The sequence below is a fragment of the Heterodontus francisci genome, chromosome 2 (assembly GCF_036365525.1).
Source record: "Heterodontus francisci isolate sHetFra1 chromosome 2, sHetFra1.hap1, whole genome shotgun sequence".
Lineage (NCBI taxonomy): Eukaryota > Metazoa > Chordata > Chondrichthyes > Heterodontiformes > Heterodontidae > Heterodontus > Heterodontus francisci.
The window spans coordinates 175,533,384-175,549,323 of record NC_090372.1 but is presented as its reverse complement, the minus strand read 5'-3'; the positions used below and the strand labels follow the sequence as shown (position 1 = coordinate 175,549,323).

At 39.4% G+C, this 15,940-nt stretch overlaps 1 protein-coding gene across 12 annotated transcripts in view; it reads left to right on the top strand.

Moving 5' to 3' along the window:
• The window catches only part of abi1a (abl-interactor 1a), a 117,421-nt gene that overhangs the window by 21,986 nt on the left and 79,495 nt on the right, over positions 1 to 15,940 (top strand). For 11 of the 12 annotated variants that reach the window (XM_068013956.1, XM_068014012.1, XM_068013962.1 and 8 more), the window contains exon 2: positions 1,420 to 1,587. The exons of the other annotated variant lie outside the window; for it this stretch is intronic. In XM_068013956.1, coding sequence (XP_067870057.1) covers positions 1,420 to 1,587 — 168 coding nt within the window. The remainder of the gene's footprint in view (positions 1 to 1,419; positions 1,588 to 15,940) is intronic. 12 annotated transcript variants of the gene reach the window in all.

The window sequence follows — 15,940 nt, the reverse complement described above, 5'->3', positions numbered from 1 at the left end:
CTGACTACAGAGACATAGACTGGTGAACTGGAAAGGCATGACAGATTTCATGTGGGTAAGTGTTAAGTGATGCACTTTGGAACAAACAGAAAAGCAGGATAATCTAAATAGTACTATTTTGAAGGGGTGTGAGAGCCAAGGGACCTGGGGGTGAATAATCACAAATCCTTGAAGGTGGCAGTGAAAGTTGATGGGCTTAAGTGTATGGGATACCTGGCTTTAAATACAGAAACAAGGATGTCATGTGAGATTTTACATATTGCTGTTTAGGCCTCAGCTGGAATGTTGCATAAAACTTTGAACACCACAATTTAGGAAGGATGTCCAGTACTTGGAGTGGATATGGAGGGAGGTTTACCAGGCTAACACCAAAGATGAGGGAATTCAGTAATGTGGAGAGATTGGTGAAGCTCACACTGTTCTCCTTGGAGCTGAGAGGGTTGAGGGGAGATAATTGAGGTATTCAAAGTAGTAAGTGGCTTTGATCAAGTAGGGTTCAACTATTTCCTCTAGTAAGTGTGTTGATAACATGACATCAATTTAAAATAATTGGCAAAAGTAGTTGAGGGGGAGTGAGAAATTATTTCGAAGGTTGCTGTGATGTATGCTGTACCTGAAAAGTTGGTTGAAACCGGCTCCTAACTTTAAAAAGGCAATTAGACATTTATTTGAAGAGAAATAATTTGGAGTGTTATTAGAAAATGCTTGGGTGTGGCACTAAACTGGACAGCTCTAAGAGCCGGCTAAGCTGTGAAATTCTAATTCTGACAAAAATTGGCTTTTAAATATAACACGAAAGAAAGCACTGCCTGAAAAAGTGTGATTTTAGCCCCAGTCCCTCGGGGGAAGATTTGGGTTAGCTTCCATATTGATGTGAAATAAAGGTTTCCATTGAATTGAATATTCTGGAATGCTTGCTGCCTCTCTGTCTGTCTTTCTCCTCAGCCGCTCCCATTTGTTACGGACAGCTGAAATGGTGAGTCTATGAAGGCTGAGAAACTTGTTTATGTAACTTATTAAATGAAAAATCAATAAGGTTGAAAGAACTTTTGAAAGGCAAGTTTTTTTTTTTGTTTTGTTTTTTTTTTGCGCTCTCTCTCTCGTCTCCAGACAGTGTTACGTGGAGGTGTGTTGTGCTCTGCCCACATTTCGCTAATTGCTTTATGAAATTTGTGTACCTCCTATACTTTTCATGCTGTTTTCTATTACCTGGGCAGACTTCACTCCACTCCAAGTAGCTAGTTGCAGTGCAGTTTCTGTCTGTGCATTCTTTAAATGCTTCTGATTTACTTTGTTTTGTCAAGTCATTAGTGTTGCTATACCTGCTGAAGCTTTTATATAGGAAGATAGTGTAATGTGGCACCATTTTATTGACTACCAAAGAAATTTAGTCCCATGAGTTATCTCTTTATTTTGCAGGCCCAAGACAAGAGAAAGGCCCTTGAGGAAACAAAAGCATACACCACACAGTCCCTTGCGAGTGTTGCTTATCAGATAAATGCTTTGGCTAACAATGTGCTCCAATTGCTGGATATTCAAGCCTCTCAGCTACGGAGAATGGAGTCTTCCATTAACCATATCTCCCAGGTAACAGTAAAATTTGAGTGAATTTTCATGCAGGATATAATGCACAGCCCCTTCATGAGTGGGTTCATCGTGGATGGGTCATAAACTACAGAAAACCTAGAAGTGGATTTGATCACAAATTTATTGTATTTTTAATGCCTGTAACATTGGGTTTTAAATTATACAGTATTGCAAACTTTTATGATCGGTTACTGTTGATTTTTAATATGCCGTAGACTTCTGGTAAGTGACTGAGTAACAGACTTGTTACTTAGTAAATCCAAGCCCTGGTTGTTTCCTGCCTAAAAAAAAAAATGAACAATAAAATTTTATCTATGGGGTATAAAGGAACAGAATTGTGCTGAACCTTTTCTAGGTTACAGAATGCCTGTATTTCCTTCAAGTATTGAGTTTCTTTTAGCTTTTGTGACCCTCCAGCAGTGGTTTGCTGCAACAACCAATGAGTGTGACACAATATTTGTGTAGTATTTCATGGTGTGTAAAGTAAGATTAAAAAATTATTCTATCTCCTTTTGGGAGTTGAGAAAACAATGGGTATTTTTGCAGTTAATTCTAATAAATTGAATTTCGCATCTGATTTTAAGTGTTATCTCATAGCCTTAAATAAAAACAAAATATTGCAGATGCTGGAAATTCGAAATTAAAACCAGGAATGCTGGAAATACTCAGCAGGTCTGGCAGCATGTGTGGAAAGAGAAGCAGAGTTGAAGTTTCAGGTCAGTGACCTTTCATCAGAACTGGCAAAGGTTAGAAAAGTAATCGGTTTCAAGCAAATAAAGCAGGGTGGGGCAAGAGATAGCCAAAGAGAAGGTGTTGATAGGACAAGGTCACAGAAAATAACTGACCAGAAGGTCATGGAGCAAAGGCAAACAGTTTGTTAATGGTGTGCTGAAAGACAAAAGCGTTCGTGCAGTGAGGGTGTTGATTGACAGAAAAATGAACAGCCTTGGCCCAAAGCACAAACGTGAAAAAAACGCAGTGGGCAGGCACATGGTTTAAAAAGAATGATGAAACAAACTAAAATAAAAAGAAAAAATAACTAAAAATAGTAAGGGGGGGCCCTGTCATGCTCTGAAATTATTCAACTCTGCGTTCAGTCCAGCAGACTGTAGCGTGCCTGATCGGTAAATGAGATGCTGTTCCTCAAGCTTGCGTGATCACTGGAACACTGCAGCAGGCCAAGGACATGAGAGCAGGGGTTTGTGTTGAAATGGCAAACAATTGGAAGCTCGGTGTCGTGGTTTTGGACTGAGTGGAGGTATTCCGCAAAGCGGTCACCCAATCTGCATTTGGTCTCCCCAATATAGAGGAGACCACGTGAGCGGTGAATACTACATACTAAATTGAAATAAGTACAAGTAAATTGCAGCTTCACCTGAAAGGAGTGTTTGGGGCCTTGGATAGTGAGGAGAGAGGAGGTAAAAGTGCAGGTAATTAGACCTCTGCGATTGCGTGGGAAGGGGACGGGGTGTTAGGGGTAATAGAGTGGACCAGGGTGTTGCAGAGGGAATGATCTCTTCGGAATGCTGACTGGGGAGGGGAGAGGAAGATGCTTCAGGTAGTGGTATCATGCTGGAAATGGCAGATGATCCTTTGGATGTGCAGGCTGGTGGAGTGGAAAGTGAGGACAAGGGGAGCACCGTCACTATTCTGGGAGGGAGGGGAAGGGGTGAGGATAGCAGGAAATGGGCCAGACACAGTTGAGGGTCCTGTCAACCACAGTGTTGGGGGGGGTGGGGGGGGCAGGCAATCCTCAACTGAGGAAAAAGGAAGACCTATCCGAAGCACTGTTGTGAAAGTTTGCTTCATCAGAGCAGATGCGTGGAGAGAGAAACTGGGAGAATGGAATGGAGTCATTACAGGAGGCAGGGTGTGAAGTGTTGTCAAGGTAGCAGTGCGAGTCAGTAGGCTCATAATGGATATTAGTAGACAGCCTATCCCCAGAGTTGGAGAACGAGAAGTCGAGGAAGGGAAGTGTCCGAGATGGACCATAAAAAGGTGAGAAGGATGGAAATTAGAAGCAAAGTAGATAGTTTTCCAGTTCCAGGCGGGAGCAGGAAATGGCACCGATAGTCATCAATGTACCAGGAAAAGAGTTGGGGGAGGGGGCCTGAGTAGGACTGCAACAAGGAATATGTGACATATCCCACAAAAAGACAGGCATAACTAGGACTCGTGCGGGTACCCATAGCAACACCTTTTTTACTTGAAGGAAGTGAGCGAAGTTGAAGGAGAAGTTCTTCAATATGAGAACAAGTTCAGCCAGGCGGAGAGGGTGGTGGTGGATGGGGAGTGGTTGGGCCTCTGTTCAAGGAAGAAGTGGAGAGCCCTCAGACTGTCCTGTTGGGGGGTGCCTACCTTTGAAGTTATGCTCTTCTCTCTATACCTCCAATCCCTGGTTGCTTGCCATTTCAACTGCTCGAACATTGAGTTAAGTAATTTCAGAGCATGATATGGAGGGGGGCAACCCTTTTTAGTCTTTTTTTTTTAAGTTTTTTTTTAAACCATGTGCCTGTCTGTATTTTTTCTGTCAATTAACACCCTCTCGGTACTAACGCTTGGTCTTTCAGCACATCATTAACGCACAGTTTGCTTTTGCTCCATGATAGCCTTGTTAGTTATTCTGTGACCCTGTCCTATCAACACCTTTTTTGTTATCTCTTGCCCCACCCCAGCTGTATTTGCTTAAAACCTATTGCATTTCGAATTATTTCTGATGAAAGGTCACTGAACTGAAACATTAACTCTGCTTCTCTCTCCACAGATGCTGCCAGACCTGCTGAATATTTCCAGAATTTCTTGTTTTTATCTCCCACCCTTATTTGCTCTTTTTCTTTCCTTATGATTCATGTCCTACCCGATGTACATGGAATTGTTAATTTAACGCTTAAACTCTTGGCAGGTATAGATAATTGTGCTTTTTGATTTGATCAATGACCAAGCCTGATTAGAAAAATACTATAATGTTGGGAGCAGACTTGTTACTTAAATTCCTGATTGGTTGTCCTTCAAAGTTTTTGTTAATTTTTCAATCTTGGGTTATACCCATTACTGGATTTGAATTTTTTTTAAATTAAAGTCATTTAATGTTTAAGCATTGGAATTATATTTTTTCTTGAACTTCATGTATCTCAATATACCATCTGGCATTGGGACCCCCCCCCCCCCCCCCAATATTGAAAAATTTGGTTTATTTGAGTTGCGGAGGGAAACTGCTCAGAATTTACTCTAAGTATTCAATCACTCCTGTTGGAAATGCATGTGGTTACAGTTCTAGTGAGAACAGAATGGGGCTCAACAATGATGCCGTTCAAATTTAAGTAGCTTGTAATACATGACCAATAGACAAACATGCGAAGAATGGTCACATTGGTGAGATATTGGAGGACTATGTGCACGAGTAAAACCACCAAGCATTAACATACTCTGAAAGCAAGACTTTGCGTAGGGGAAAAAATTGTTGCTGGATACACTTTTTTTTAATGAGCTTAGGGTCTTGGAACACTGCAGTTCAACCTGATGCTTCCAATGTAGGTTTTTGTTTCTTGCCTGCTTTCGTGTTTATTTGAAGTGCTGAGGTTATCTCACTGGCAGGCAAAGGAAATATTTCCTACAGTGTTCTTGCTAATGCTATAAAGACTAAGGCTCAGTTTTGTGCTTTCACTATTGAGTATTCCAGCATATGAAAGTTAACTTTCAAGAAGTTCTGCCACTCAAAGTTCTTCATGTTAACAGTGAAGCAAATAAATGGGTAGATTGTGAAGAACTAGGACCATGTACAGCGCTTAATGCTTTTGGATTGCTAGTGAAATAAATGGATTATCTTTGGTATTTTTATAAGGCTGATTGAAGCTGTCATTGTATTTGGCCAAACTACTTGGACTTCAATCTGGTTTCTGACACTTTTTTTTAATGGCTGTAACAATCATACTTGCAGAATAATGCACTTTATTGGATTGGTAATCTGTTTCTGTGGAATTGAAATTTGGTTTTATTCCCTGCAGTATTTCTGTGACTTACAGGTCAACAAATTGCAGATCTGAGTCAATACGGTAAAATCAGGCACAAGTTATGTTCTATTAGTTTAATTACCATGCAAATAGATTGTGATCAGAATCCATGGATATGGTAGTCTGGTGGGTATGGAACTGAATTAGTAGCTTGGATATTTTCCAGTTCAAATCTTCAGGCACGTTATGAAATAATTCCTTAAATCTGGTAATTTGTGGGTCATCAGGAATAAATTACCAGACTGAAGGTATCGTGGCACCCTTTAATCCATTTGCCCTACATGTCAGTCCAGTTTACTTCTTGGAATGCGCTCTGAATTGGCCTTCTAATCTGCTTAGTAATGTTAAGAATTTCAACGTCAAAGTAATTCAGATGAGTAATAAATGAAGTTATGGATGTGTTCTGAGAATAAATGTTAATGTGCTGTAGTATCGTGCTTTGTGTAGGGATATTATGGCAATTTTGGAAGCTATGTTGGTGGAAAAAAAGTCTTGCTCATGTTTGGAGAAAAATAATTTCCAGACATCAGCACAGCCTCAGATGTGAGCTATGTTCTTAAGTTACCTATGGATTTCAAAGGTTTGCTGCTTGAAATGCTTGTGGAACTAAAGCACAGCCCCATATTGCTGGACTGCATTTCTGTCTGGAGGTGTGAACTCTGGATTATAAACTCTTGGTTCTCCATTTTTGTCTTGTGAAGGTGTATAAAATGCCTTTGCTCCAAGTGTTTTGCTTATCAAATTGTTGGAATACCTTGCAGAATAATTTTATTTAGAGATACAGCACTGAAACAGGCCCTTCGGCCCACCGAGTCTGTGCCAACCATCAACCACCCATTTTATACTAATCCTACATTAATCCCATATTCCCTACCACATCCCCACAATTCTCCTACCACCTACCTACACTAGGGGCAATTTACAATGGCCAATTTACCTATCAACCTGCTAGTCTTTAGCTGTGGTAGGAAACCGGAGCACCTGGCGAAACCCACGTGGTCACAGGGAGAACTTGCAAACTCCACACAGGCAGTACCCAGAATCTAACCCGGGTTGCTGCAGCTGTGAGGCTGTGGTGCTAACCACTGTGCTGCCCTAATAGGAGTATCATTGCATTGGCTGAGAATCGAGCCCCGGTCTCCCGCGTGGCAGGTGAGAATTCTACCACTGAAACACCTATGCAATCATAAAAACCACCAATGCATTGTTTTTGAAGTAATGCATCCTATTTTGCTGTTTGTTTCTACTCATGCAAATAAACTTAATTTGGTGTAATATTTGCATTCTTTTGAAGGAGATGGGGAATGGGCATCCCACGTGATTTCATTCCACCATGAAAGTCTAATTGGGCAGCAGTTAATCCTGGGCAAATGTTCTTTGTCACTTGGTGAGTGCCTATTTTGGATTATCAAGTCTGATACTGAAAACTGGCTTTTTGCTATGAGCAAAAACCAACTTTGAGAGTCCAAATCTCATCGCAGGACATCAAAACCGAAGAGATTTTACAACCCTTAAAGACTGTAGAAGAGAAAGAAGACCAAGTTATATCAAGTTCTGTAATTGAGTTTGTTGGAAAGAATGAACTAAAGTGGGTAAATGAATCTTGATCTCAACTTGAGGAATATGTAGCTGCATGCCAAATTTAAAGTTTGAAGGAAGAACAGAAGAGTAGTGGTAACAGTTTTATTTTAAATATTGTGATGTTAGAGATGAGGGAAGGATTGAATTTCTGATTTATTTCCCCTTTTGTTCTTTTACTAGTGCAAGAATACCAGAAAGACTCTTGAAATTTTGAGCTTGTATCAATTGGTTGGTTTGTAAACAATTGGTATAAAAGAGGAAACTGGTCGACTGAAATGATTTTAGCAGTAGAATAGCTCTTCATCTGTGATCAGAAGAGGTACACTGAGATTTGCTAACAGATGAAAGACCACAGGTGATTCCATGAGATTGAGAATAGCTATTGGTTAACCTTTGTTAAAGATGAGAAAAAAACTGTCCTTGAAGAATAGCAAGAAATAAGCATTTCATGGCCTTGTTGAATTGTATGCAGGAACTGAGTGATTCAGATATTGCATTGCACTGAAAGCTGTGATCCCTGAGGGCATCCGATTTGGAATCGGCACAAGATTGAATAGGAGAGTGGTGAATCGAAAAATGTGACACATCTCAGATGGAAACGCCGGCACGCTTTTGAGTTCTATCCTCGTTCTTCAGCTGGAACTATGTTATAATTAAATTTTTATTCCTCGCCTGTACCTATTCTGTTTTTTTTCATTTTTTCAAATTGTTTGTTTAATGGTCTCCGCCTCAGTAACAATTAATAGCGTAGAATTTTATGTTTCAATTATCAGAAAAGGTTTCTAACTTCCCCCTATGTTCCAGCAGTCAGCTTTTGTCTCCTTTTCAACCAGTAGAAATTGCCTTTCATTATTTACCCCATTGGACTGAATTTTGAAAACTCCTTGCATCCCACCGTTTAAATTTTCTCTGAGCCAGTTATTTTGGCCATCATTACTTTTAACCTATCCTAATGTGTGTATTGTAGTATCATAGCTGTATGATCTTTAATGGTGTGCTATCCCTTGCATGCAATACTCAAACTGTAGCTGTGTCAAAGTCTTGAACAAATTGAGCATCACTTCCTTGCTTTAGTATTCACTGTCCTAAATGTTTAAAACCCAGAATCTTGCCTTTTTATTAATGGTCTTTTCTACATGGTGTCCCACTTTGAAAGATTCTGGTTTTAGCTTTTCACTGCTTTCCCTCTCAGCAGCTCCCGACCGCATGACTATGCTTTCTCTACCATGTACTTGAATTTTAGCAGCAAGTCTCTTATGTGACACCATAACAAATGCTTTTGAAAATCTAGTAAAAATGAAGAGTAAAATCTTCAGCATAATTACAATCTCGACAGATTGCTAACATAGAATGTTGATGGTGTACGGAATGCAAAAATTAGAACTTTGGCTATCACCTCATGCTTTTGACTAGTTTGGGCCCAGATTCTAGTTCAGAATAATTACCCTCCCATCCTGTAACCTCTACAATAGCCACCATAGTTAAACAAGTCATGGGAAAATCTGTTAGAGATACCAAGTCTGCCATTAAGATGATACTGAGAATTCCAAAAAAATTACAACACATCAAGGAAGAATAACTAAGTAGTTTTTTGGAACAGTTAATGAGTACCTCCCAACCTAATGGGGAAGCTAATGTAAGATCTAGCTGTTGTATCTTTCCCTCTATCTAGCACATTCCCTCTATCTATACTGTTGAGACTGAGATTGGAGGAGTGCACTCTTTTCTAGTCCCACTCAACAGGTCATAACATATATTTAAATGTTTACCCAGTTACTGATATGGTCAATCATAGACTCTGCTCTTTATCCCAGAATAAAATACACCAACCAGGTTTCTTTAATAAAGAACAAAATTATCAGACAAGACATAACCAGTAACGAAGCAAAGCCTTAACAGTGACATACAAAAGTTCCCTTTTGCCTTAGCCTCCCTCTCTTGCGCGCTCTCTCGCTCTCGCTAATACTTGCTAATTTTTGAAGAAAAAAAGAGAAGATATGGAAAGGTGTCAGTTGTCCCTTTTTTGGTTTGGCATAGCCAGCAGTCACTGGGATCTTTTGAGAACAGTTCTTTTCAGGTGCCGTTGAATATCAGTTTGGCAGGTTTTCCAGGTCAAGTGTGGTATCAGGAGTTCCTGGCAGGCCTTTCAGGAGGAATGCAGCATTAATTTCTCTTTCTTCCACTCTGCAAAGAGTTTCTCAGATGGAAACGCCGGCACGCTTTTCAGAGATGGAAAAAGGCTGAACTGGGGTTTTGTCCTTGGCAAGTTTGTTCAAACTCATTTCAAAACACTCCACACCCCAATACACTGGCTAAAGTGAAACCAAAAACAATATCTTAAGAGTCAACCCTCCTGATTCCTATAAATCTCGACCTGTCACTTCTCCGAAAAACGTTCCCCCACCCCCCTGAAGTCAAAAAGCCCCTGCTGGGTATTTACGTAAAGATGGGTGACTTCCATTCAGGGTTGTTTACAGAAAAAAGTCCGATGACCTCTTCAGTGACCCCAGTGGGAAAAAAAAACCCATGGACTCAGTTTTATTTGGGGGGGAAAAAAAAATGTCCATAATTCTAAAGTACATGAGTCCTCAAAAAAAACTAACAAGATAGAAACACCGTTATTACAAAATTTAAGCATATTAGACCTGCCTTTTGCAAATCCATTTTGACTATCCCTGATTCTGTTGTCGTAAGTGGTCACAAAGTTATTCTGAGTATCATGATTTGTGAAGGAACATTGAGGGATGGGTACCCTAACTTTATGAAAAGGATCTGAAGGTTAGTCATTATGTGTAGTTATTTTGAGAGGAAGTGTAGCCTTGGTGTGAGGCCATATGATTTGTTTAGAAGTGTATGGTGCAAGAGGCGATAAAAGCTTTGAAGGTGTCAAAGGTGGTGATGAGTGCGTCACCAAAGATGCTCAATAGCAGAATTCCACGTGTGTGTGTGTGACAGGCAACAAGAGGGTTAGGAATGGCCATGTTGAAAAACTATGCACACAATAATTAGACCAGAGTTTTCAAAGTTATGTTTTAATTGGGAAACTTTTTTTTTTCCTTGGCTGTTCTGTAAAGATTTGATTCTGTACTAATTTTTAAAGTAGTTTATGTTCTACACTGAGGTTTTTCAACTTTTTCATATTCTATTTTCAAACACAATGTTACAAGTCTAACCTCAAATGTGACATTTCCTGACATGACTGGCTAAAACACCCTTATGTAGAGATAATGTATAAACCTTTTAAAGGGGCATTTTTGTTTTTGGAAGTCACTTTTTCTTCTGGGAGGGCCTCTGTGCACCATCCTTGATGGATATGATTTGAAGTTATTTTCTTGAATGTCTACCAGCATTTGTCTAGCTCATCATAACGGAGTGAATAGCCTGAGGGGATCTTGTGCTGTTGTGAATTATGGCAACTTAATTTTACTTGGTTGTTTTCCTACATCACTGCTGCATTGGGAACTTGCTGTGGATAAGTGTATCTACCACACTAGTTAGTAGATTTAAAAACTGCTATCTGTGATGCTGTATTGCCCAAACAAAAAGAAATTGGAAGGGTTATTTGCTTTAGTTCAGACCAGCATAGCTATGTAGTAGATTTCAGGATTGCAAGGACCAATGAGTCCTAATTAAATTGTTTTGATTTTTTTTGTTGAGCTTTTAGCAGTTAGCATGCACTTTGCCTTTGACGCATCTTTACGTAGCACTGACTGATCTCGATGCCCTTATTGACTTCTGTTCAGATGCTCACAAATGAGATTACACAAACTTAAATTCAGTTGCATATTAGTATTGTGTTGTGCTGTGTATTTTTTTTTTTCAGTTTTTGTCCTGTTGGGGAATGATTTCCATGAGTAGTGGTGGTAGCTCTCCAATACCTTGTCTAAGTGGCCATTCTTCTTTTATGAGCCAGACAGTTAATGGTGAATTGACTGAACCTGATCCTGTCGTCATGCGTAGTTTTCAGCAGTGATTTCTGGATCTTCATTAGGAGTGACTTTGGTCACCTTTCTCACTTTTTAAAAACTTGATAAAACATCACATGTTAACAGTCTGCTAATTTGATCTAACAATTGTGTCTGACCCAAAAGTCGATGTGAAAACATATTTGATATTTCAAGTGTTTTTTGAACAGGTCTGAGGGATGCTGCTTGCATTGTGCTCAATTTTTTGTTAAATTCATACCATCTCCAAAATTCAGGAACTTCAAAATTTTTGAACCAATTAATTTACAAAAACTAGTTTTTAAGGAGCAAGTCCAGCTTAAGTTTCTGCTTTTACAAATTTAAATTATGGATGGTAGTTTCTCCTTTGCTGCTTTTCTCCTATGCCTCTCTTCTCTTCCCTGTATAAATCACTTACTGTATGCTGCTTTCTGATCCCATGATCTTGTACTTTCCCAGGAAAAGACTTGAACTGTAGTCCAGGAAATACTGATGAACTGCTTCACTCCATGAGCAGGCAAGCAAAAACATGATGACCAAAAAATATTATGCCAATTATTGAGTACATACACAACTGTAATTTGTGACTTGTTAAACTTTTTTAACAGGTATGGTATAGGCTAGTATTTAAAAGTCAAACTTAAATGGTTCGGGCATAATTTACAAATTGAGTATATTTAATATATCTTGTGTACAGTAAGGTGACAAACAATTGAAGTGCTAAATGGGATTTTTAGTAGTGAGAAAATGTCATTAGTTGCCTTGGTTCTACCATTCATATATAATGGTGTCCAAATCACTTGATCTGATGAGAGTTAAGTCTCCAGTTCCACAGGGGTGGTTTAATGCAACAGGTTTTAGAAATAGAATTGCATTTCTTAAATGTTTTGGAGGAAGAACTATTGGAAATGCTTTGTATACATCCAACGTTTTTAGATATTAGAAAAATACATAAAATTGGAAGGAATAAATAACCATTTTATTTGGCCATTGTCTAGTACATCCCATGATTTTAGAAGTTTAACTATTTGGCTCACTGTGCATATCCTATTTTGCGCTCACCAGGATAATTTCTAGATTTCTATTTCAATATGCAATTATTGTTTGTGAATCAGCTTGGCTTCAGTTAATTTACCCCACACCAGTTTGTAACCAAGATGCAGGGTTCTTATTTTGAAACCTGTCTGGCACATGAGAGGTATTTGACTCTTGATTTTTCTACCATTGTGCCCTCCTGGATCTTGTAGGTAATTGTGACCTGTTCTATCTGATACAAAATGATTTTCAGATCACCATACCTTTAATTGTGGAAATGTAGGCAAGTTGCTGAGTATTTAATTCAAATTTGTTTGAGATATATGCTTAGCACTATTGCATACCATTAATCAGCCTAAACATCGTGGTTAAGCTGTACCAGAGCTTCACTGCATGAGGGGTGCATAGAGTCATTATGGCACAGAAGGAGGCTGTTTGGCTCATTGTGTCCATGCTGGCTCTCTGTGGAGCACACCCCAATCACTCATTCCCCACTCTATCCCCATGGCCCTGCATGTTTGTTTCCCTCAAGTGCCCATCCAATTTCCTTTTGAAATAGAGTAATAAATTGCAGCTAATAACACTGATCTGCATAGCATAGTATGATTCAATCTGAGAAACGCACCTGCTGTTGACCTGCAAGGGTGGATGATTAAGACTGGTGCACCTGGCCAGTGCAAACTGTTACACAGTGCTGTTATTATATTGTCTAGGTATCCTGCAGGCTATTGCCGTTACCTTGCAATATTGTTACGACTGACCGCTCCAGTTAAAGCCTCCAATCAAAATGTAGGATTCTGATTGTGGTGTTAGAAACGCACTGTTACTTCAATCCAGTCCCTCTACAGATCGCTTAACATATCATTTTAAACTTTGCAAATTAAAGAAAGGCCCAGCCAAATTGGACCATCTATTAACCCCTGAATGAGGCTAACCAAACCAGGTGTCTGTAAATCAACAAATTAACTATTTAATTAGAAAAACTAAATTCTTAAACACTGAAGATATAAACAAGACTTAAAATAGAAAAAATTAGAGTCCTTGCATATTTGCAGTCCAATGTTGCTTGAAGTTCTCACAGCTGTCCGATGGGGGGGATTAAAAGATTCTTCAACCGTACAACAGTCTAGTCTAATTCCAGCGGCAAATGATGCTTTCCTTCCAGCAATGGATTTCAACAATTAACAACTTGCAAGCACTTTCAATAGAATCAATCTGACTTCAGTTTTTGAGGGATAAAACATGATCACAGTCTAACTTCCCTTTCTCCAGTTCAAATTATCAGAGATTTCTGTTTTGGCTTGACTTTTGTTAGAATTTTGAGATAATTCAACTAAATCTCTTCCTTCAGTTTAAATGGCTGAGAGCTCTTCCAGTTGTTAACATCAGCTGTCTGTGTTCTGTCAGAACAGACTGTCTTCAACTTACAATTCAATTTTGAACAGGTTTTTTTTTAACAAAAGTATCACTTGGTCCTCAGTCCAAATGGATGTATCCAAACTTTCAAGAATGTACTCTTTGAATCGCAGTCTCCGAATGGCTGTATCCAACGGCAACCAAAAATACACTTTCTCCAACTCATGAGGCTTGCTGGTTCTTAAATCAGTACTGATCCTTTTCTAGCCTTAAGATAGACCACATATTCCCGGGAGGAAAAAGAAACTACAGGACCATGACAATATAGGAGCAGATTGGCATCAACCCATATTGTACTTCGTAGAGGTATGGTAATGGACCCTGCACTGTGGATGATTTCTTGAAGAGCAGCCCAAGTGTGCTACACCCAAAATTGTAACATCCTTTTGCTGTCTCCTATTAGACTGGTGACGATGGTCATAGGAATGCAGTGATCAGTTGCCCACTGTGCAACATACAGATGTAATATATTGTGTTGGATATGCTCACTGGCAAAAATTTCAGCTGCAAGGCAAACTGCTTTTGCCTGTAATGAAGCGATGTAACAAGTTACAGTGGCCATGGGGTTCTGGTACCAGGCTAGCAATCCAGAAGTCAAGTGTGATTTGCACCGTGGCAAGATGTTCAAAGCTGCCAGACCAGCCTAAGAATACAATTAATTCACCAATGCCTTTCAGGTAAAGGACCCTGACTGCCACCCCCATCATGGCGCACCCCCTGCCCACTCTGCATGTGCAACATACATATGTAATATATAATGGCAGTGGCAGAGTTAAATTAGTGGAGGGTTTGGGGTGAAGGTGCTTAAAATTAGTGAAGCTCTCACTGCCATTGGTGCAGCCCTTTGAACGACTGCCACTAGAGTAAAGTCTAATGCTAAGACCAAGGGAGAAACTGGCCTTGCTGCAGGTGAGACAAAGAACAGCAATTTTACTTGGATTTGGCTGTCAGTGTTGAGATACAGGAGATAACAGCCAAACATTAATGTGAAAGCAGTTTTGATACTTGAGGTGGAGCATTATACAGTGCCAGGATGCATATAATCTACGCTTGGTTGAATTGCATATGTTAAATAGCAATGGTGAGGAGAGGCCTAGGTATTTTGTGCCTTCAGAGGTTAGTGCAGTTCAAGAAAAATAAATTCAAAGTTATGAAATGCTTTGTTATAGTTGCTGTATAAGTTTTGTTTAAGCTTTAAGTCTAGAGGTTGAAGGTGGCCTTGGCATCATGGTGGATGAGAGGTTTAAAGTTGCTCTAAGTTGAACAGGATGCATACGTTCACTTGAACAACAAACCGTAATCAGGGAAGTTGATAGTTGTTGCAATTGAATTATGCGTGATATTGACTGTTTTATTGCCTAAGATATCTGGGAATAATTCACTTTCATTAAAATTAGCTACAGAATTCTTAAAGACCAGTTTCTTCCTCCTACACTTCCTATAGAAATTAAACATTGGCATTCATTAATTATGAACATTGTCAAAATACTTGATGTTAGGATCTCTGATAAAATCTCTCATTTCAGACCCTATCATTATTACGTACAAATGCAAGTATTTGTGCATGTGTAAAAATGCCCATTAGCTTAAGCTGCAGAAGAGCCAATTGCAAGAGATATTGATTTGATTGTAATTCATGTTTATTCCCAAATTAGACAATGCCAACAAGACAGTATATATTGTCCATCCTTAGTTGTCTCAGGGACATTAAGAGTCAACCATTAGTGAATTTAGAATTACATGTTCGCTGCACTGAATTGGTGTTGGGGAGAGGGTGTAGTGGCAGCCAGGGTCCTTTTACCTGAAAGACATTGGTGAATTAGTTGTATTTTTATGCTAGTCTGGCCGCTTTGATCATCATGCTATGGTGCAAATCACACTTGTGACTTCTGGATTGCTAGTCTAGTACCAAAACCCCATGGCCACTATACCTTGTTACATCGCTTCATTATCAGCCAAAGCATTTTGTCTTGCAGCTGAAACTTGTGTTGGTGAGCATATCCAACACAATGACAATCTGGAAAGTACCTGTATCACATGATCTCCCAGTGCTTTTTGAGTTTTTATCAAGCGGTTACCTGCCAATATTCATAGTCTAATGGATGAAGCCTGTTGTAGATATCACTGCAGGAATTTCTTTATTGGATAGCAACATGAATAGCATGCAAATAAGCAAAGAAAACTGCTGAATGGATGCTATGCTTGTGCATTGCATGCCTGCTCTGATGCTAAGCATGCAGGTCTTGTTACTGGTGTAATTATCTGGTTAATTCCTTTTTTAGCATAAGGAGAGGAACTGCAAGAGGAAGTGCTAGACTTAATAAAATCCCTTCCTGGAAGAAATAGAGGGGGAAGGGTGAGTGCAGG